The 23,926-nt window shown below is 36.9% G+C and overlaps 1 protein-coding gene across 2 annotated transcripts; it reads left to right on the forward strand.

Moving 5' to 3' along the window:
* The first annotated feature begins 3,745 nt into the window (after positions 1-3,745).
* LOC100374370 (medium-chain acyl-CoA ligase ACSF2, mitochondrial-like) lies at positions 3,746-22,960 on the forward strand. 2 transcript variants are annotated; one of them, XM_006815529.3, is made up of 13 exons: positions 3,746-3,935; positions 11,433-11,594; positions 12,443-12,625; positions 13,052-13,170; positions 13,979-14,144; positions 14,329-14,424; positions 16,634-16,782; positions 18,166-18,334; positions 19,114-19,221; positions 20,013-20,164; positions 20,353-20,494; positions 20,907-21,017; positions 21,399-22,960. In XM_006815529.3, exons 1-13 carry the CDS (start codon positions 3,765-3,767, stop codon positions 21,519-21,521), a joined length of 1,851 nt encoding a protein of 616 aa, XP_006815592.3. In that variant the 5' UTR covers positions 3,746-3,764; the 3' UTR covers positions 21,522-22,960. The 2 variants fall into 2 exon arrangements, with proteins under 2 accessions (XP_006815592.3, XP_085354676.1); XM_085498550.1 differs by lacking the exon at positions 11,433-11,594.
* Positions 22,961-23,926: the final 966 nt, after the last annotated feature.

Below are 23,926 nucleotides of genomic sequence, written 5' to 3' on the forward strand. Positions count from 1 at the left end.
TGACATATGCTGAGACGAGTATGAACTCACATGGTGTGACATATTGATAAAACTAACTTGACATGTGACATATGCTGAGACGAGTATGAACTCACATGGTGTGACATATTGATAAAACTAACTTGACATGTGACATATGCTGAGACGAGTATGAACTCACATGGTGTGACATATTGATAAAACTAACTTGACATGACCATAGACGGACGAATTATGCACGTAGGATTATTCGCATGAAGTGTCGAACAAAACATTGTGTAAAATGCGATATTTTAAAGAAATAAAAAAAATCCATGTGCCGTGTAAAGGGAATGATTTATTGAACTACAATGTATTCATCTCGTATGGCATATAGAGTAAGGCAGCAACCAGATAATTGATCATAATATTGTCATTCAAATTTTGGATATAACATCATTGACCATCAATTAATTTTATTGAATGTTTTTTGTAGCACGCATGGTTGCGTCATACCCACCATCGATGGAAGCAGTTCCCCTACCGTATAAACATGTTGTATCGACAGTTTACTAGATAAGAAGACTGAGTATTGATTACCTGGTATTTGTGTGGATCGTTGAGTTGTTATATGAAAATGACATGCATTCTCATGGCTTTTAGTACATGTTACTAGGGACGTCGGCATATTATATTAAACATGTTGCATCTGGGACGAAAGAAAACTAATGTCGTCCAATATTGTTTTAAGCGCGGTGGTCGTCGTGCAGCACGTGTTCGAGTTTCATGTAAATAAACAATGTATTTTACGCGCGTTGTATACGTCGCTATGAGTCCCATATCGAACAGGACGCGGCGCGACGACTGCCGCCCTTTAAACATGCTATCATCATGATCCGAGGACGATCTGTATCGTGTATCTACACTACACTAATATGCTATACTACACTGCACCAATCCTAATCATGTACACGTGACCAAAACTAGGATTGTGGCTAAGAATACTCAAAAAGGTATACAAAGATATAAAAACAAAACATGGGTCAGATTTCAAAAATTTCAAAAAATAGGCTTATTCACACCAAAGAAAAGGAAAGATAAGGCGAAATAATTTGCGGTTTGGAGACCAGCAAAACTACTCGTTTAAATTACTTTAAAGTGTGGTTAACAATAAACCCAATAATTGTACAGTGACACTTATACGGCCCTCATCATAAGACCCCACAAGCCACGCCAATCTCCAGGCAGTGAGTTCGGTATTACATAAAGTACAATGTATATCCTATTGGTTCATTAGTCTACCACTAGAGGGCGCTACACATGATGTGATGCGTATATTAAGCGACTGATAAACAAAAGGCAATATATTTTTTTAGCATTTCAGTTCAGGCTGACTTGTTCACGAACAGAAAGTTAATGGGCGATGGTCGTCACACATCAGCGAGATATAGGCGGTAGTGTATACTTTTCAGAACTCAGAACTCAAAACCAACTTTTCAGAACCTCAGAACCAACTTTTCAGAACCTCAGAACCAACTTCTCAGAACCCAATTTCGAAATAGCTTCCTTATCATCGGAAGTCATCTTTTAGGTTATTGTCACACGCAACGTAATATTACAGTAATTGGTATAGTACAGGTGTGATGGTTCAAATACCAAAATGGCAACAGTAACAGAAAGACTTCCCTGCCGGCGATGATAATATACGAACACGGAGCCAACAGATGAGGTTTCAACTGGTACTGGTATTATTATACTCTGCAAACATCAAGTACAATAACGCGGTAAAACTCCACTACTCCAATGACTAGATACTTAAACTCCAATACAATTCAACGAGATCTCCAATCTGACCTCAGTGCTGAACAACTCCCCTATATATACCCCCACTGTCTATAAATAGACCATTACATCAGCATACATAATGAGTCTGGAACTTACTACAAATTTCTAGAATGTTCCATTACCTTCTATTGCCTCCCACAGTGTTCTATTACCTATTCAACCAGTTTCTAAAAAAAATTTAGAATATTCCACCCAGACACAGTACGGTTCTAGAACATTCTCAGTGACACGGAAGTGGTAAATAAGTCGTATGCGACAGTTATTATTTATATGACCCAACCCAACCCCAAAAATATGCAAATTAGCTAAATCCAGTTATTTCCTTTGATCTCAGCAACCATTGAGCCGATTTCGTTCATATTTGGTAGGATTACACCTTGGCACAAGTAGATGTGCTTCTGACAGTAATGACCACGCCCTCTCAAAAATATGCAAATTAGATCAATGTAGTTATTTGCTCTTATCCCAGCAATCATTGGACCAATTTAGTTCATATGTGGTAGGATCACACCTTGGAACGAGTAGATGTGCTTCTGGCAGTAATGACCACGCACTCTCAAAAATATGCAAATTAAAACAATGCAGTTATTTGCTCTTATCACAGCCACCAATGGGGCGATTTTAATCATATTTGGCATCAAAATAGACAAAATCTTTCCCCGGGGTATTTGAAACCAGAAGTTGTCATTCCAGCTCAACAGCCAATCAGCGACGGCCTTACAGTCAGATGACAATTTCGGTTTTAAGATACCCCAGGAAAGTGTTCTATGTGCTTCGTGTAATTAGGTGTTCGTATGCAAGGGGATTTTCCACACAAAAACGCCGCATTCGGCCGAATTTTGTTATCGGCTGGCTTAATATAACCCCAACGGATCGCATTTTTGTGAAAGATTGGTATTTTTGTCCAGATTTGTAGGAATCTGAAAAACGCGTTTCACAACTTGTCTCTTATTCAGTTTTATGCTGCATTCAAGATGGCGTATAGTAAATACAGATCGTACATATTTTATTATCACGTGTGCGCCAGCTGACTGTGGGTCGATTCAACTGCGAACCTCGTCCAGCAACTTAATGTTGAATGATGATACCAATCTTTCGTGAGGTATTGGATTATGGGAAAATCAATGTTTATCGACATGTCTTCTGTGTAAATTATAATATACAAAAACAACAATTTAAATGGCTATGAACCCCCGGTACATTTAATTATCATCTCTCGCGATAGAAATGAGCGATTCCTTGACCCGACTTCGTTTGTTACTGGAGGTCAAAGATCGTAACACGAGATAGTATTATTATATAAGGTAAGCTGTTATCACTGTTTGAGATAGCGACATATCTTGAGTATTGATGTACACCTTTATTGATGTTATTGTTTACTTGTCGCTAGAGGGTACATTGTCTGAATAATTCCCCATTTTTGCGACACCCGATGTTTACCACACAAAAATAAAACGTCGTAAAATAGCTTTCAAAATTATTGCACATTTTACTTGCAGGTTTGAACTTATGTTCGTGTACTTAAAATAAAGTTTATCACTCCGATGATAAATTTCAATTTCAATTTCTTAAATTTACGTCAAAATATATCACCTTTTGAAATGATTATTGTACACGCCAATACAAATGGGGACAGACAAGTCTTGAAGTAGACGTGATCTTACCCGAGTGCGCCGTGGTCATAATACCGAGCCTTGAAATCCTACATATTCAATGACATACTCGATGAGAGACGATGAGATGATCACCCGGTTTATTCTTTAATAAGGTTCGATAGACCAGAGCACAAGCTTACTTAATGATTCAATCACATTCTTATAACCACAGTCTAATAAAAAAATCATTTTGCAATGGGTGACAGCTCGGCTAAATAACCGTGTCCCAATAAACAGCCTCGATGCAACGGAATTGTTCAATCTAAAGTTACAGCCTATTCCGGGGTCACTTATAAGGCCGACCTTATGACCCAAATGTCCTCGGTCAGATTTGCAAAACAAAATGGCATTAACGCAACTAGTTTTCGGGTCGACAATGTTCGGCAATTTATGCAGACACTGTCTCGGTACTACTGCAGTGGGCACACTACGACACGTACATTCCCCGCTTTGGGCAAGGAAAATACACACGAGCAGGTATGTTGAGCAAAGGGTGACATATTTGATATATACTGAGTATTATGTTAGTAATGGAAGATTAGATGTACCAGTACGAGTCAGCATATGCATTACTGACCCAGACACAGAGTTATTAGAACTATCTGAGGAGTCACTCAGACTGGACGGAGTATTTAAAACTTTTTTTTAATAATCTTTACCAGTAGCTTTGCGATGAGTGGCTTTCGTGGCGAGTGGCTTTAGCAGTGAGTAGCTTTCGCCGTCACTGATCCTTTCGTAGCAATAGAGAATTAATGTTTTACGTGCCATGGACAACTGGTGTTAATTATATAAATACAATTCTCAAGAGCTGTTAATTTGCCCTTATGATTTGTGTAGTTGTTCTGGTAGGAGTTCCTCAATAAGACCCATGCTCTGATAGTGTCCTCTTTCTTACTTCAACCAAGAACCATTTATAGAATGGGATTTGCATCACACACTCTTGTTATACTGCTTAGTGACATACTATAAGTAATGATCTTATTGGTGTTGCAGGAGAGTTGAATATTGTTTGTTGCAATTAATAATCCCCAGTACAATTGTCCAATGTAGATAAGAAATTATAGTATGAAACAAATATATACCTCATTCTCAGCAATGAAATAAAGAAGCACATTCCGGTTTGATTGGAACGTTCACAACTTTAAAACAAGTCTTTTAAATAAGTCTTGTCATGAGCAAAATTCTTGGCCATATGCCAAATAAATCAGTTAAATAGCAATATTCCATGATTATTTGTAAAACTATGTAAAGTTATTGCAAGGAATTTTTAATAGGAAATCCACACAATTCACAGTGGCTAGACTGAGCTGGATAGTTATGAAGGTATCAACATATACATTTATTTTTATGTCAAGTTTGTGATAAAGAAAATTGTTTACTATCCCTGATGAATTAGTGGTCCGACACACATTTTTTTTAATCACGTAAACAATGGTCGAGACAGTGCCCACCATATGGTGTCCACCAGGTGCTAAAACCTCAAAGGGTGTTACAACTCCTCTGGTGAACATGGTGAGATTCAACGAATTCATGTGATACTGGGAGAAATTTTCGGTCGATTTAAAAAATTCAAACATTAATATACCTGTCATAATAATGGCATTCTTTATGGATGCACCGTGCAAGTAAAATTACTCTTATTCTCATAAAACACTGCATAGCAACCGAAAAAAAGACCCACCTTTGGTTACGAGGACAGTGAATGCTAGCGGCGGAAATGATCATGGGTATCAAAGGACGTTTAAACAGACAAGATAAGAGGATTAACTCAACTAGAAACAAAAGAAATTTATAGGCTTAAAGGGGCACTTCCAAGCCTAATATCACCAAAAAAATACTTTCTGGATTAAAATTAAAATAGATAACAAAAGATAGATTAACTTCATAAACAACATAAACAATAGTGTCCCATGATTCTTTGGTTCAATCCATGGGATTGAGTGGTTCCCCTTTAAACCAGTTGTAACTCCTTCTGTATTTTACCTCCATAGAATTACTAAACGAAGTACAGGACGACGATGTTTTAGGTGTTGTTTTCATCTAATGAGAGTGCGATCAGTCATTGATTCAACAGTAGTGATTTAATCACATTGGAGGCAGACATCTTGGATTACAACAACATGCACAGAGAATGACCTCAGTGTTGTGCAGAGGGTGGTCTTGTAGTTGGTGGAGTGGTCAATTTGTTTTGTGTGTCAGCGTCATGTGTTGATTCCATTGTTTTCTTAAGATCATCTCTGTTGCGTCTGTATATAGTGTCGGATGATTCAACTTCATATGATCTTTCGTCAAGACGACGTGTGACGAGTGCTTTGCGTCATATCTCCTTCTTCCAGGGCAGGCAGGTCATGAGCGTGTTTGTTGAAGTATTCAGCCTGTTTGAGTTGTTTTTTCTTCATTTTGTTTCATTCATGTTCTGTGTTAACGGATCTTGGTTGTAATAAACTAGCTGCAGTTGGTAGTAAAGTTCACTGTTGCTTTCTTTTCCGCTGATTCAGCTTTGCCATTAGATTTGCTGTTGTATGGGCTTATTGTGAGATGTTCAAAGTCCCATTCTTTGGCGAATGACTCAAATTCATTTGAGATGTACTGAGGTTCATTATCGGAAATAAATTGCTCAGGGATACCGTGTCGGGTGAAATGGCACTTGGTTGCCTTGATTGCAGTTGTAAATTTGGTGTTGCGTAGTTTGTCTAATTCATAGTAGTCACTGTAGTAGTCAACAGTCACTGTAGTAGTCAACAGTGACGAGGTAGTCTGCATTGTCGTATGTGAAGAGGTCTGATGTGATCTTTTGCCATGGTCTATGTGGAAGTTCATGGCTCATGAGGGTTTCTTTACATTGGCTAGTTTCATATGTTCTACAAGCTTCACAGGACGATATGTAATTCTTTACATCAGCTGATATCCCAGGCCAGTAGATACATTCACATGCTCTTCGCAAGCATCCTTCAATTCCCATGTGTGATGAATGTATTTTCGTCATCATTTCTTTCCTGAGTGTGTGTGGAATTACTATCTTTTCACCTCTGAAGATAAGACCATCTTGAACGGATAATTCATCACGGAAGTTGAAATATGGTGAGACCTGTGTTGGCAGTGCAAGTTTGCTATCTGGCCAACCTTGCAGTATTTCTAAGGAATTGTAGAGATTCATTATTCTCTTCTCATTGCGAATTTGTGTTAATCTTTCCTCACGTATAGGTAGAAAGCTGGCCATATTGATTCTATCAAATATGGTTTCTTCATTGACTCTGTCATTTGGTGGAAGGTACGCTCTGGATAATGTGTCTGCGAGAAACATCTCCTTGCCTTTGCAGTATATAATCTCTGTGTCATAGTTCTGGAGACGGATCAACATTCTTTGCAGTATTTTGGGTGCTTTGTGCAGAGCCTTTTTCTGTATTGCTTGTAGTGGCTTGTGATCACTGTATATTTTGGTATGACGACCATAAGTATATTGATGACATTTTTCCATCGAGTTGATGACTGCAAGCATCTCTTTTTCAATCTGTGCATATCTCACTTCTGTAGGAGTAAGGGCTCTACTTGCATAAGCGATTGGACGACCATTTTGCATGAGTACTGTGCCTAAACCGTACTGGCTACTATCAAACTGTTATCTGTGTTATAATATGCTAGAATTGGAGCTGATCAGTATTTTCAATTTGTCAAGTGCTGAGTCATGCACTTCATATGGTGTCATCATGTGTGAGCTCTCTGATTGGCTTCATTACATCTGAGAGATGTGGTAGGAAGCGACTTAGGTAATTTATCATACCGTTTAGTCGTTGCACAGCCTCTGAATTCTCAAGTTTTGGCATTTCTAGAATTGCCTTTACTTTGTTAGGGTCTACTTTCAATCCCAGCTCAGTCAGTAGATGCCCATGAAAAGGTATCTCTTTACAGCGTAGTTCTAACTTTTCTTTGATTCTTTTTTTGCGACATCTTGTGAATAGCTTGTCTAGACTGACATCGTGTTGCTGTACGCTGGTGCTATGTACTATGATGTCATCTGCAATGCAAAGCACGTCGGGTAGACCTTCTAGAGCTTGATGAAGTCGCTTTTGAAAACTTTCACTGGAAACATTCAAACCAAAGGGAAGGCGGCACCATCAATATCTACCGAATGGGGTGATGAACATTGTTAACAAGCTGGACTCTTCATCCAGTTCTAAGTGCCAAAATGCGGATGAAAGATCAACTTTCGTAAACACTTTGGAGTTAGATAGTTTTGGCAGTAGTTCATCAAGGGTGGGTAATTGATATCGTTCTTGTCTTAGCGCTTCATTAAGTGGTTTAGGGTCAATGCAAATTCTGATCTCACCTGACTTCTTGGTTGTCGTTACAAACTGGCTGGTCCACTCAGTTGGTTTATCAACTTTTGCTAACGCTCAAGCTCAGTTTTCAATTTACTTTTAACTGAGACAGGAACAGTACGACATGGTAACGTTGTAGGAACTGCATCTGGGTTGACATGGAGGTGTACATTGCCTTCTATTTTTCCAAGCACACTACAATTGAAGAGATCTGAATATTTGTTGATTATGTCAACTTTACTGTTCGTCTGAACCATGTTTACTACTTTGAAGTTTTCTTGGTTAATTGAGAGTAAGTTCATCTGCTCAGTGGCTCGCATACCTAGTAGAGGGGTCTTTATTATGATGAACTCAACTGAATATTTCTTTCCAGACTTCGGATTGCGAATGTTGAGGCGACACACCCAGTCAGGTTTCACTCTTGTCCCATTCCACATCACAAGACTGTTGTGACATGGCTTGATCTTGCGATCACCTACATATCTGGCTGGTAGGACATTGACTGTTGCTCCACAGTCTAGCTGGAAACGCACAGGTTTATTGTCAATGAGCATCTCTGCATGGATTTCATTGTCATTCCCACTGACGGCATTTACTTTTACAATATTTATCCATTCAGGATCAGAGTTACTGGAGTGGTCAGTTTCATGTACCGTATTACGCCGTGCACGCGGCCAGGGTCCTGAACATACAAAATCGGGAAAAAATGGGGGTGGGCGCTTACCCGAGGACCACCCCAAAAAAGATTTTAAAAAGTTGTTTTTGTGATCGTATGATAAGGTCAAATAAAGAAATGCTTTCGTACACTTTGTACACGTACTTATTTCTTGATTTATGCGAGGTTTCAATAAACGTGAGCACTCGGTCAAGAACTGTGGGAATACTAAGACACGGGGTCGAATTTCAAGAATAAAACTTGTTTTATGTCAGCGAATGAAGTTGCATTACTCACTGAAATTGGCTACAAAGTATGGTAAGTATTGTAATCAATGCACGGTTACTTTTTAGTAACCGTGATCAGTGCATACAAGTCGAAACGGCTTGGAAAAACTATCACTTGTAATCCAAGATGGCGATGACCTCATTAGCATAATTTTGTTCACGCACGTATTGATACATCGCATCGTAATTACTGAAGAATAGCAGACAGGGTTATGAAACAAATAAACCTTTTATTACTGATGTGAAATGTTTACAAACTATTGTGAATACGTAAACATATCCAAATGGCGATACATAAAAAACGGACTGAAAATAAACTCTGGTCGACCTCATTAACATGATTTATTCACGCACCCACACACGTGACAAAATTATAAAAATAACGATGATGCAACAAGTTCCCATCGTCGGCATGCCTCATTATGGTTATCGTAATGGACTTGAGGTCGGCAAAATGTTTTTCTTCAAGACAGAAAAATAATCCACATGACTGTAATGTCATAGCTGTGATGAAGGATGGAAAGAAAGTAGCAAGTTTATCGTGATGTCTCAAAAGTGCTAGCTCCCGTTATGGATTCACAGTCAGCGAAATACTACGTTTTGAAACCAAGGCTAAGTGCTTCAAACCACTCACCAAGGTATGGATCGTTGCAATATTGGATTCATCGTGAATGAAGAGAAAGCAGAACGTGTGCGCCACATGCTGCGTGGTTCATCTTACGTCGTTAAGTTCCAATGAGTTTTTACGTAAAAACACAAACAAAACGGCCCTTTTCAGGGCCACAACACACTCCAAAAAGAGAACTACTGTAACAAACACACTATTTAAATAAATCGAACGCGTTCGTTTTTGACAAATAAAACTTTATTGTTGATCCCGTTCTTGGCTAAAAATCACCCTGGGCGTTTAACCGAGGATGTCCCCAACATGTAACTTTTGTGAAAACAGGGGGTGGGCGCTTGCCCAGGGAGGGGCGCGTGCCCGGGGTAATACGGTACTGTGCACACATCAGCACGGGATTTCTTGCATTTTTTGCAAAGTGGTTTCTGCCTTTGCATGATGAACATGTTTTTCCCCAGGCAGGACACTTTTGTTTGTCTGCTTCATGTATATATCCACAGTATCTACAGTCAATACTTTTTTGTTTAGCTTCAGGCTTCACCCACTTTTTATCTGTTTTCTTCTTCCAGGAAGAGTTGGGTTTGTTCTCACTTTGTTGACCTCTAGTATACTTCCCATCGCTTTCATTTGTGATGCAGTGGCTTCTGCTCCATGACATGTGTCTATGCAGTGGTTTAGAGTTAATTTGCGTTCTTGTAAGAGACGTTTTCTAACTGCATTATCTCTAACACCAATGACAATTTGATCTCGAATGAGGTATCCATGTAGACATTGACAGAAGTTACATGTCTTCGCTAGTGACCTCAGTTCTGTGATGTATACATCTATGCTTTCACAAGGTTCTTGCATATGTTTGTTGAACAAGTATCATTCATATGTCTCATTAACTACACCAATGAAGTGGTTGTCAAATTTCTTAACCACAGTTGCCAACAGGGTTTTGTCTTCAGTGTCAGCATAAGCAAAGCTAGTATATATTGCTAAGGCATCGGGACTAATTGCATGCAGAAAAAGAGCGAGTTGATATTCTGCCGTTTGCTTGATAAGCTGAGTAATTACACTTTTTGTAGTTACTCCATACCTGTTTCTATGTTTTCCATTTCTCGACTGAACTGGAACTGTCTCTAAAATCGAGAAGAGCTGGTAGTGGGATTTGAGCAGCAGTAGGTGCTGATGATGCACTCGTTTCAGGCGGAGGCATTTTGTCATTCAAGGCAATGCTTCAGGCAGTACCAATATCATACGTGTTTCAGACACACTAATACTGTAACAGTAGAGTACACTCACAGTTATTTAACTGCAAAATTTTCAGTTTCGCAGATCTTGGGTTGCTTTTCTTGACTTACAGAAACATCTGGGAATCAAGCTGCACCGCTGCCACCATTGTTTGGGTGTTGTTTTCATCTAAAGAGTGCGATCAGTCATTGATTCAACAGTAGTGATTTAATCACATTGAAGGCGGACATCTTGGATTACAACAACATGCACAGAGAATCACCTCAGGTCATAGCCTCGTTCTGGCTCTATGCTAATTCAAATATAACATGTTAAAACAAATGAGCATCAATAATGACATATTATAACAGACGAGGCTGAAATATTCACATAACAAAAGTATATCTCAAAAGTAAATATTCGTGGTTTATTTCAAGCCTAACCGGACCGGACATGAGAATTTTTAGTATAAAGTAGTCATCAAGGCTACAAAAACTGGAGTGTGTGATCAAAACTGAATCTTAAGTCCCCTTTATTACAACAGATAGTTTTAAGATTTTATGGACACTTGATTTGAACTTTGTTACGACGTATATTAAAAGCTATCGTTGAGGGCATTATGACACACTGGGCTACATTTTCTCGAGGACTGCGAATGGGCACTCTGAGTACGCGCGGGCAGAGACTGGCAATCTAGTCCACATTTGTAAGTGGGCACAAGGCACAAACATGCATGTGTTATTACGTATTCACATACTTGTCCCGATTTCACCACAACCAGTATATATGGTCATTGAAAGTCTTATTTATTTAGTTCAACTATCGCATAAAGTTATATTATATTGGCGATGTCTCTCCTCCGGTAATCTGTTTCAGACATACACACAGAGTTATGTTCATACGCTCGGCGATGTTCCATTGATCGGGGATACAATTGGTAAAGTCATCGACAGAACAACAGAAAAATATCCAGACAAAACAGCTGTTGTTTTTTGTCAACAAGGGATCAGAAAAACATTTCACGAATTTAAAGAAGATGTAAGTTTTAGATTCGTATTATGAGTATACATTAGGTAAATGAGAAAATGCGAAAATGATGCTTGCTTTCGTACAATTATGTTCACATTTGATATATATGGATTTATGGTAAATATTATTCTAATCGAAAATATTTATTCTATGTGCATTACTACACTGTTTGCATGGTTTTTATCGTTATACGTATTGTGTAACATTCTCAGGGTACACACGTCGCATTCACACATAATTCAGTTGGGTGGAAATTCACCGTGGGTTAGTCATTCCCAAATTCACTATACACCGTAATCGCTAGGAAAAATGGAGCTTAGTAACTTCAAGATCGAAAATCAGCCATTTTTTTGTATTTTATATAAACGTACCTTTTACGCTCTTCACGACCATGTGAAATTCTAAAAAGGCGCAATTCTGAAAAAACGCATCTATTTTTACGAAATTTTGAACGCTCAAGCGTATCCCTTGACCAGCCAAGTGTCACCTGGAATAGTATTGCCATCCATACCCTGCCGGATTTTATATTGGTGACGTACCCGTTATATTACGTAATATTATAATACATCTTCTTGGTTTCCACTAAGCAAATTGTTCAGTGAGCTTCTAACGATTTGCATAAATGTCGAGAGTGCACGAGTAACCCCAGTAAATTAAAATAATACATTATTTAATTTCTAATCTACCATATACGGTATAACCTTTGCTGATTTGGTCTTATAGCGGAAAAATATAAGGGCATACAACATGTGTGACAACAGTAGAGATCTCAACATAGTTTTTTTTTATATTTTACATAAATATTACAATTTACTTTCAACAAATAGTTTGCAATTACAGTGGATCTATTATTACAGATTGATAAACTTGCTGCTGGTTTCCTGGCTATTGGGATTGAAAGAGGAGACAGAGTAGGTATGTGGTCTCCCAACAAATATGAATGGGTACTGACACAGTATGCAACAGCCACGATAGGAGCTATTCAAGTTAATATCAACCCAGCTTATAGACCGCAAGAGTTACTTTATGCACTTAAAAAGGTATATATATATTGGTTAAATGCAATTATTATTTGTTATAATATATTTTTACAACTATATTTACAACGATTATTCTACTTGAATGCGTATTTGCATATTAATTGGTTTTTAATTTTGTTATTGGGATTTGTCTGAACAAATAATGTGTAATAATGAGTTTCAAATTATGCTGAATGATAATGTTGCATATGATTGGTTCAGAGTTTATTCGATACATTGTAATTTTTGTCAACAATCAGATTATTTGAATATACCAGATACGAACTTATCTACAATAATGAGTTTCAAGTTCATGTGATATTTATCAAGTTAATTCTCAAGTTATTCAAATAGGCCAGGCCTATGTTCACGTTAATAAGAATAACTGTGCTTTGCAGTTGTATCTTTTACTGATGTCAAATATATTAATACTATGTCGATTCTTAGGTCGGATGTAAAGCATTGGTGTCAGATCAACAATTCAAAACTCAGGATTATTATTTAATTTTGGATGAAATATGTCCAGAATTGGAACATTCTAATGCCGGTGATATTAAGAGTAAAGTGTAAGTTAACATTCATTCACTGTATGCAGATAATGACTTGCCAACAAGAATTCACATAACAACACACAGCACGAGATTCGTTGCACCTCGCCACTACAGGAAAGTTAACCACTCAACCATGCTGACCCAAAACGTCGACTCAAATGGCCTGTAATGAAGACGCCCACAAGTGGCTACATGGAAGTATGCAATCCGAATCTCAGACAACACATACTATTATAACTATACACATATAAACCCTGATATTCATTATTTAATACGATTCCACTCAGCTTATGTTTATCCACGGAGACAAATACTGTCACCGTGCTGATGATATCAATAGTAAAGCTGGTGCTGGTGCTATGCTGACGATTGTCATCCCAATCTTGATCAACTGTATACAAAGCATAATTTCATCTGACAAGTGAATGTATATTTACCTAAACTAAGGAAAGAAAAGAATAGTATATGGCATAGAAGTAACACATTGAGTATATAAATGCATACACCTCTTTGTAGTCCTTTAAACTTTATATCCATAAACCACAATTGCCCATATGTCAAAGTATGTTATGCCACATGAAAAATGAAAATGCACAAATGAGAATGCAAACGTCTCGCACATAGTGTAAAACAATTGTCCATAAACGCGGTGTTCAGTTACACTATTTTCTTTAATGTGTTGTAATTTTCTTATCCCTTTTTTAACCCAATCACCACAATGCACTGTATACAATTGATTTGCAGACATAGACTATTATGACGATAGTTCGCATTGACAGTGGAGCTATCACCTGTGCATTGTATTATTGCTGTTATCTTTCAGACTGCCTGATCTAAAGTCTTTAATAATGATGGGCAAAGGACATTTCCCTGGGGCTTACATGTTTGATGACATTATGGAGGCTGGTACACATGAACATATTCTTGAAGTGAAAGATATACAAGACGAACTTCAGTTTGATGACCCCATCAATATACAATATACATCAGTAAGTTATGGGGTATCATAGAAAACTTAAGGGGGTTATATGTTGGGAAATATATAGACTGGCACACTATAACATTTACTGAAGCGAGAAACTGACAACGATCTTTTGTTGACCAACTGAGAAACCGATAATGCCCAGTTTATATATATATTAAAAATGGTCCTTGACTAATATTATCTTACAGGGAACGACTGGTAATCCTAAAGGTGTCACATTATCTCATCACAATATCTTGAATAATTGTAATATTGTCGGTAGAACATTAGGTTATCATGAACGGGTGAGTAAATCTATCTTTAGTCTAAGTTGAATGGGTTTTTAGAAAAAAATATTAAGTATGAAACTAACGCTTGGGGCATTATTTTCAAAGTTATATTCCACAATGACATGTGACTACACACGTTATATCACAGGGAGCCCAGGAACTATAGTCAACTGTACGCACTCCCTATGAGCTGGGTGTATCGGCTGGTAAATAGTGTAAGAAATAGACAAGGGATGAAGGCTCCAGCGAGCTCATATTTTTAAACTGGAAAAACAGACGAACAGAATGAAAAAATAAAATCTATAAAAAAAATACCAGGTTGAAGAATATTAGTTGCTCTTTAAAATTTCGCCAAAGCCTTGCAAATATTTTACCTATATCTGCAGAATACATTGTAAATCAAGAAAACTACACACATTGACTCCATTTATGAATAATTAACGGTTGGCCCCGAACACACGGCACAGTTGGAGACGAAGAACCAATCACAAAACTGGTTACGAACCAGTTGAGCAAGGCTAACCGAGTCGTAACCTCGATATGGTTCGTAACCAGTCTTATGATTGGTTGTTGACAAATGCTGAACAGGCCACGCCTCCAACTGTGCCGTTCCTGGGCTACCTGTGGTTATATATTTTTTGTACTGAAAGTGATGACTCCATAATTTATGAATAAATTACCACATTTCTGTTTAGTTTCTCCAAACTTGAGATGTAACGTTATCGTTGTGATTTGAGAAAGATTTGTGAACAAAACCTGTACCTGCAAAACCTTTATTGGAGTTGTGCAGTGTGCCTAAATAGAGAATGAGAAATTTGTATAAGTTATTTTTGTTCTTGCTTGAGAACTACTTGAACATTCAATATTAAAATGAAAATAAACTTGGCTGATAGTACATACTATTGTAAACATGGTTGGCAACTTTCTTATCTTATCATTAGTGTAAAAGAATAATATATTGTTAAGATACAATTGTTGTGTAGCTAATGAGAAAACATTGTAACAGTTAAATACAAACACAAACATGCTTACGTGACATGCTTAAAACGTGACATATTTCACATTCCTAGATGTTTTTCCAGGTTATTTGTGATTTCATTTATGAGTTAATTTCAATCTGCCTACAACAAATAAACACCCAAAATGCGTTGGTTCTCATCCTTAAGTGTTAACTGATAAATGTCTGAGGAATATTTTGAGGCCCAGTGAATATTGGACACCCACACATATGGTCACTTGTTGCTATGATGCAAACAGTATGGTAGTACATTATGAAGGTGCTTCTATTGGATTGAGTTAGTAAACCTTTTTATACAATTATGAATATAAGTAGGCTTCATATATACAAGGGGCGTTCAATAAGTAATGCCCCTGACTCACTTCCAGTTGTCTGATCTAGATGAAATTTTGCATGTGTAATGATTTACATCTCTATGGGTTATGTTGCAAAACAGGTTGCCAGGTTGCTCACACCTTTCCAGAAGCAAGAACGCGTTGATTGCTCGAGAATGAATTTGGAGATGTGCCAAAGTTGAGTCAACGTTTTTCAAAAGACCGATTACACAGGATGAAACTTGGGTCCATCACTATGTTCCAGAGATCAAAGCCCAGTCAGTGCAGTGGAAGCACTTGGACTCACCACCTCCAAAGAAGGCAAGGGTTCAGTTCTCCGCTGGCAAGGTCATGCTCACAGTCTTCTGGGACCAAGACGGAGTAGTGATGACAGATTTCCTGGAAAAGTGTACCACAATTACTGGAGTATATCAAGACTTTCATCTCTTCCCAACCATGAAGTTGTTTTTGAAAGGAAAGCGTTTCCCAGATGATGCAGCCTTGATTTCTGAAGTTACGACGTGGTAGGAGGACCAACCTGGGGTGTTCTACAAAATCGGTGTCTGGAGCTACATCAAACGATTGAAGAGATGCATAACGCTGGGTGGTTTCTATGTAGAGAAAGACTAATAACTGTGCCAAGTTGAATTAATCGCCCGCTATGGGAAATGAACCAGGGGCATTACTTATTGAACGCCCCTCGTATCAGCGGGAAGCCATGTGGCTATATATAGTATGCCAATGATCAGCACTTAGTCAGTCACAAACACCTACAATGGAGCAATAATATAGTATATCATTGGTCATTAATATTTTTATATGGTTTCCTTTCCCACCTATTATGCGCACATTAAAAGCACTGTAATTATGTATTTTCTAATTATTCCTTCAGGATCATGTTATATGTATTCCAGTTCCTTTATATCACTGTTTTGGTATGACTCTTGGTAGTCTATCTGGACAAATCTTTGGATCAACGGCAGTTTACCCATCAGCAGGTTTTGAACCAGAGGAAACACTGAAAGCGATAGAAAATGAAAGGTTAATATCTGCATATTATATATGTGAAATGGTGCATGAACAATGTTTAACATAACAACAACAACAACATAAGCAAACCGAACCCACGCAATTGGTCTCGCCATTGCCGAACCAAACTCACTGACCCAAACAAGTCAGTTCAAAATTGGCCTGGGGCGAACACGCCCAAAAGCGACTAGATGGAAATACTAATACATGTACACAAGCTGACCTAGAAACTCTGTGGTATTGTGTAAACATGGAACACAAGATTCGAATCGACAACTCGGCAAATGTGCCTTGCCATTGTAAGCAGACCTGCGTACAGTGCTGTGTGTACGGGGACGCGTTCAGTTGATAGATGTCCCCACCACAGCCCTGCGAACTTCCATAGACAAAGTCCGGGACTTTGAAAAATATAACTTTTTTAATGAAATAATATGCCCAGGTACCAAAAATGATGATCGATTACCAGATATATCCAGAACTCCCAGTTCGGAGTCCAATTGTGGATGAAATCGGCTACTTTGCCCTAAAAACAAACGCATTCTCTCGCGTGAATGAAATTAAAAATGGCGGCGTTTGGTGGATAATTCCTCCGGTACCTACGCGTTTACCATTTGTCCGTCTTTACTAGTCGTTTTTTAAAGACATTTCAGTTTCAGATAACTTTATAATGGTTGTTACGGATAACTATCGTCATTTCAACCGATTTTAGCTGGGAAACTACTTATTTTTAACTTGCGCACCAATTACGGTGCGCTCCCGGACTTTGTCTATGGAGGTACACAGGGCTGTGGTGGGGACATCTATCCACCGAACGCGTCCCCGTACACACAGCACTGTACGCAGGGCTAGCAGACACGTTGCCCGTTATGTCTTAACTGTTCCCCAAAATACAGCTTCAGCTGCCGTGTAGAAAATGTGCTCTTACAGTGACATCCGCAATCAGAATATCTGACGTCACAAACACAACATGCAGAATATAATTCTAAACACAGACAAATCCTAGTATAATTATTGCCGTAAGGACCTAGCCAGTAACGAACATCCTCGGGGACAAAAATATGCCTTGCAGTGAGTGCAAGTAATCGAAATTACAGGCCCATATACGAACACAAAAACATGACAATCGAACTTAAAACTGTGTGAATGTACCTTGTCACTGTAAGAAGACGCACCAAAACGAAATGCCAAGTAGTGAATGTACTATTTTCTTTCAATGACTAGTTGGACATGGCAATTCAGATCTCTGACTGAAATTATGATGCCATTGCTGTGATAATTCATGTGTATGTTGAACATCACACATTCTCTAAATATGAGTGTTATTATAAGTGTTTACATACATCATTGAAGTGTTTCCATTAAGTAGTGTTTATATGTTTGCCATTGTTTATTCAGGTGCACCTCGCAGTATGGCACTCCTACCATGTTTATTGACTTGTTGCATCACCCACACTTTGATAAATACGACATGTCAAGTTTATTCACTGGTATAATGGGTGGATCACCTTGTCCTATAGAAACTATGAAACAAGTTATAACAAAGATGAATATGAAAGAAGTAACTGTGAGTAACTATGGATACTGAATATGATGGTTAGTTGGTTGAGGTATGGCTGATTGGGTGTGTCCCATCTGCTAGATAGATGGTTGTGGTATGTTTACATGGCAGGTGGATGTGTAGATATTCAGTTTTTGCGTTGGACTTATGGGTGGATATATAATGCAAGATGGATGATGGATGGATTTTTTGGATATTTGGGGATGATACTGTGGTTGGACTGATTTATAGGTGGGTGTGTGTGTATGGGAGGGTACTGAATTAAAACTATATAGATGTTTTAGTTTCGATGGCTATGTTGTTGGACATTTTGTAGATGGGCGATGAATGGATGGATTAACTAACAATTGCACATGGTTACCTCGGTGACTGAGAGGCTAAATGAATGAACGAGTTGTGCATATATTTACAGACTCCCGTATGATTGGATGGATTTGGGGAAAGTTTTGGTTTATCAAGTCTCTTTAGACGAGTGTGTTGAATTCATTTACATGTATCGATGCTTGGATGATTTACTAAATGTTTGACCATTATTGATTATTTTAGATATGACATTGGTTTAGATTAGTAAATGAGCAGGTGGTGTACAGGTTTATGGATGTTTAGATAACTGGATAATTGGATGCTGAAAACTGGATCAGTCTGTGTGTTTTTTTTATTTGACAGTCAACTGATGAATCTGAAAACTCTGAGTAAGCGTCAATAGTTATTGAACAATATTTTAAAAACATGAGATACATCTGTTATTTGTATAATGCTATAGTAAAAATGTATTCTGTTTCCAGATTTGCTATGGTTTGACAGAAACTAGTCCAATAACATTTCAAACTAGCCGGTTTGATCCAATTGAGCTTAGAGTATCCACAATAGGTAAACCAGTTTCACATACAGAGGTAAGATACCAATTTTCAAAACTGCTGTCAGATTTACATGCTGCCGGTACTACACATCCAGTACTAAGGCCAGACTTTTTTTATTTCTTGTTTCCCGGATTTTTATAGAGCGATTTTTTTGAGGAGGGCGGAAAAAAATGAAATTAATTCTTTTTTTCCCATTAGATTTGTGTGATTCTCAGATAATTGTAAGTGAGATCATTGATCGAAGAGAAGAAATAAAATACAATTTTAGTCCATGTATAACCTTGTTTCTCATCTGCGCGAGACTTCTATACTTTGATCTTGATACTCCCACGAAAAGGCAACTTGGATTTGTTATTCGGCGGTCGGTAAAAAAATGAAGATAAAAATAATATTTTTTAGCAATTTTTGGCGCTTACAAGTCGGCGGGTGCGAGAAATTACGCTGCAATAAAATTTTATTTTTATTTCATTTTCAGCTCCTGTTTATTCGGCGGGTTCGCGAAACAAGGGATATTAAAATTCTGGCCTAATGATTAGATAAATAAATAAATGTTATTACTTTTTTTTTCAAGTTGTATACATACTGTACATTACAAAGAAATATTGCTTTGATACGTTTCGTTGATTTATACAAGAGTAATTTATTTCTCATTTTTTCACCAACACCAACGACCAACGTAGTTCGAGTTAATTAAATGATTTGGCACCATAATTTAGTTACAGTGAATGAAGATATGACACAAAATTTGCTTAAATGTTTAGCCATATGTTTCTATAGGGATTAACTTGACTTAAATTATCTAAAATTAATACATTATTTTCCAGGCCAAAATCATAGATCCAGAAAGTGGTCATATTAAAGCAGTGGAAACACCTGGAGAAATGTGTACAAGAGGCTTTTCAACTATGTTAGGATATTGGGGTGATGAAGAAAAAACTAAGTCAATAATAGGCAGTGACAGATGGCTTCATAGTGGGTAAGTAAAGTAATGTCAAGAAATGTATTTGGTGGATTAAATTTAGTTATGTTTGCTCTGGCACAAGGACACTAGTTGATTTCACACATTTCTCATTATTGTTTTTTTATGATGAACCTTTCCATTACGGTCAAATACTTGTATCTGACATTTTGCTGCTAAAGGACGGTGTTTCTTTCAATCTACAGAGATATTGCTGTGATGGATGAAACTGGCTATTGTAGAATTGTCGGTCGTATGAACGATATGATAATCAGAGGTGGTGAAAATATCTATCCTGTCGAAATTGAACAATTCTTATATAAACATCCCAAAATTGAAGATGTACAGGTTAGTATTTGCATAGTAACCGATTATTTGATATCAACATTTCACATGTTGCAAATTAAATAATAATAAATCATGCCAGAATTTTGTGGTATCCCGTAAATATGAGTGTCACAATACAATACAAATCAACACAACCCTGTGTGTTAGATCCATGACATTGGTAACAAAATAAAGAACTGATTTTAATGAGCCACTGACGTCCTATCGATGGTACCACATGTCCAGAATGAATAAATGTATTACATAATAAATATCATTTTCGAATAAGGACTCTTGCTTCTAAATGGTCGCCAGTGTGTAGTTGCATTGATTTCCTTTACGTGTAAGCCAATAGTGCTGTACTTCCTGGGTTATACTGTTTTGTGTGCTTACTTTCCATAATAACCTTATATAAACATATATTGAGTTGCAGGTGATTGGTGTACCAGATGAAAGGCTTGGTGAAGTAGTATGTGCATGGATTAAATTGAAAGCAGCACAGACAGCAAGTGAACATGAAATTAAAGACTTTTGCCAAGGACAGGTACAAATTTACAACAAACAATCAATATAAAGAATGGATCGCCGATTAGTTTGGCTCACGTACCAGCGAGATTTTATGCGATAAAACCAAAAAAAAATGGTAGAAACGTAAATGTGTAATATTTCACACAAAGCTACCGATTCACCACATTCGACCTTGCTATTCGCAACACAAATTAGAACCTAACTGCACACAATAAGTATTGTGCGATGATTACATATCAACTAGATATGTTAAAATATGTGAATCATTATTAATAGTGAGATCATCTTCAGAATTATAAAATCGTTTTTCGTTTTACAGAATATCGGAATTCAACTAGTAAACATATGCTGATATCAACTATTTCTATTTTCTTTTTCTTTGTTCTCATCACTGCAGATTGCTTATTTCAAAATTCCCCAGTATATTTGCTTTGTGGACAGCTTCCCAATGACAATCTCGGGGAAGATTAAGAAGTTACAAATGAGAGAAGAATCGCTTGGCATGCTGGGATTGGATTGACTTTGTTGAACAACATTTCACATTTCTGCCTCCATTAATCATATTGTCATTTACAATCTAATGTGAACGTTTTTACGACTTTTTTTATTAAATTGTTTTGACAATTACAATCCATTGTAAAATAAACCAAATAATGATGTCATTTAGTATCTGTGAGAAGTATGTTTTGAGTCAATAAGAATATACCAACATGTGAAGTAAGAATTGTCTTCGTAATGGTGAGAAATTTGTAAATTAAATATTTAACGTGCAACTAATTGTATTAATACATTGTCGAAGTCGAATCGACCCGATCTTTCTGGCTCCAGATGTTAAGATTGATCGTTACTAGGTCATTGTGACAATGTTTTAGTCAATTCATTATTTTTAGGTTAGTGTAACGTTTCTTTTTTATATTTATAATATTTTTCCACACTTAATTTACAGAAACAAAAGCGTACACACACAGAAACCTAAAAAGAAGACAAGAATGAGATGTGGGCTATTGTGGCGTTTTCTATTTTATACCCTTCAATTCCAGCTGTTATGTTTTGTTTGTGCTATTTCAATAATAAAAATAATAATTTACAATTACAAAATAACATTTTTAACCCGTTCGCTTCCTTGGTATTTATAAAATTGAGCAGCGTTGACTGCTGGTGTTGAATGATTGGCTATCCATTAATCCAAATTCAAATTGGCTAATTGGCTCTCATTTCTGATAATGATATAATATTTTGCCACTACTTAAAGTCAGTTGATGTTTTATATGTTCATGGTCTTTAATGTGTGCATTGAAACCAACAAAAAAAGATTTTTACTTCTCCCCTACATATGTATTTTTAAACAATAAAATCAAATCATTCAACATAATGTTTTCCACCTTATAAATGCCAAGAATAATATTTTGTACATTACAAACTGTATTTGAAAATAAATTATAGTTTTGCTGCATTTTCCCCCCACAATGACTGTACACCATGGCATTCCACGAACAAGTGCTCTATGGTTTCAATTTCTGTATGAAACATAGAGGGGGCTACTAACTTCCATTGGAAACGTTGGAATGTATCTATGAATAATTTGAAACTGATAGGCTCTAAGATCTGTTGAAATTGTAGTAGTTTAAGGTAGACTACAAATGTTCTTGATATTTACTAGAGATACATCATACAGTTCCTCCAACCTAGATTTAATTGTTGGATATTCTATTTTATTATTACACATAACTTATAAACTTGTTAATGAATTGATATGTATATATGATGAATTAAAATAAATTACATTTTCTGGTTCAAACCACTTGTGACGGTTTGAAATTTTCCACTTTTTCGCTATTGCAGAATATAATCCCTGAATATGTAAATAATCTAATGTTGATAAGTCCTTTGTTTGCCAGTAATTTCAGTTGTGAAGGTTGGTTATTATCGAATAAATTCTATTAATATTTTTAATTGCAAGAGATTCGAAATATACTGAATGATTCCCAATTGTTGTTTATTTGTTATCCCAAAGCCATTGATGGTCTATTATATTAGGCGAGTCGGGGACAACTTGTGCAAATGCTGCCCATTCAAGGCAGATATATATCTAGAAAGAATGGCGAGACAATTTCTTTCAGTTCCTGTACATCATAAGTGCAGAGAAAACATATGTTACCACCAAAATTCCTTAACATGTCTTGCATGATCACCTTCCATCCGGCTTGACATCCCATGGTAAACTAGTGTAACGTTTCTTAGTCATTGAATTAATTCATCTTTAAAACTTATTATTGCACGTTATACATGCTTGAAATGTCGCGAAAATCGAAAGGAAATCTTTTGATATGTGCTTCTCCGATTACAGTATTCCATGTAATCAAAATAACGAACGGAATCACTCATGTAAGTGCCATTTTTGAGTGTGTTACACAATTAAAAGACTGAATATACTGAAGATTTAGAAAATAAATAAAACGATTATCGATCTTATTGTACAGTCAAGTAGCATAAATAGCGTTGTTGCACCAAAACTAGTTAACCAAAATGACTAGTTGTATGCACACTAAAATCGCCCTCAAAATTAAATACACAGATTCCTACAATAGCAGATTATTGTAAACAATTATCTTCAAATTTGGTAAATTAAAAGTTGTTCTTTGTGGGGTATTAATTTTATTTTCATGAGTGATGCACGTTTCCCTGTGGCCGTATTTTCACGAGCGAACCAATACCATATCTGATATTAGCTGCGAATAACATTTGTGTCATATATGCAAAAATTACGAAATAACAGTCGAACATTATAAACAATTTGCTTTGCCGAATTAGTTTACTAGCTCAAAATATGTTTAAAATTGTCGACTAAATTTGAATCTGTAAACATAACTAGAATGGAATCGCCCGAGTTGGGACGAACTGCAATTGGTACACGTGTTCACATGC

This window comes from Saccoglossus kowalevskii, chromosome 4 (assembly GCF_978046115.1).
Source record: "Saccoglossus kowalevskii chromosome 4, keSacKowa6.1, whole genome shotgun sequence".
NCBI lineage: Eukaryota > Metazoa > Hemichordata > Enteropneusta > Harrimaniidae > Saccoglossus > Saccoglossus kowalevskii.

Coding starts and splice junctions, on each gene's coding strand:
- LOC100374370 (XM_006815529.3), top strand. CDS start 3,765: ATGACCCAAATGTCCTCGGTCAGATTTGCAAAACAAAATGGCATTAAC. Junction 19,222..20,012: donor AACCAGTTTCACATACAGAG/GTAAGATACCAA, acceptor ATTATTTTCCAG/GCCAAAATCATAGATCCAGA. Junction 20,495..20,906: donor CCAAAATTGAAGATGTACAG/GTTAGTATTTGC, acceptor ATTGAGTTGCAG/GTGATTGGTGTACCAGATGA.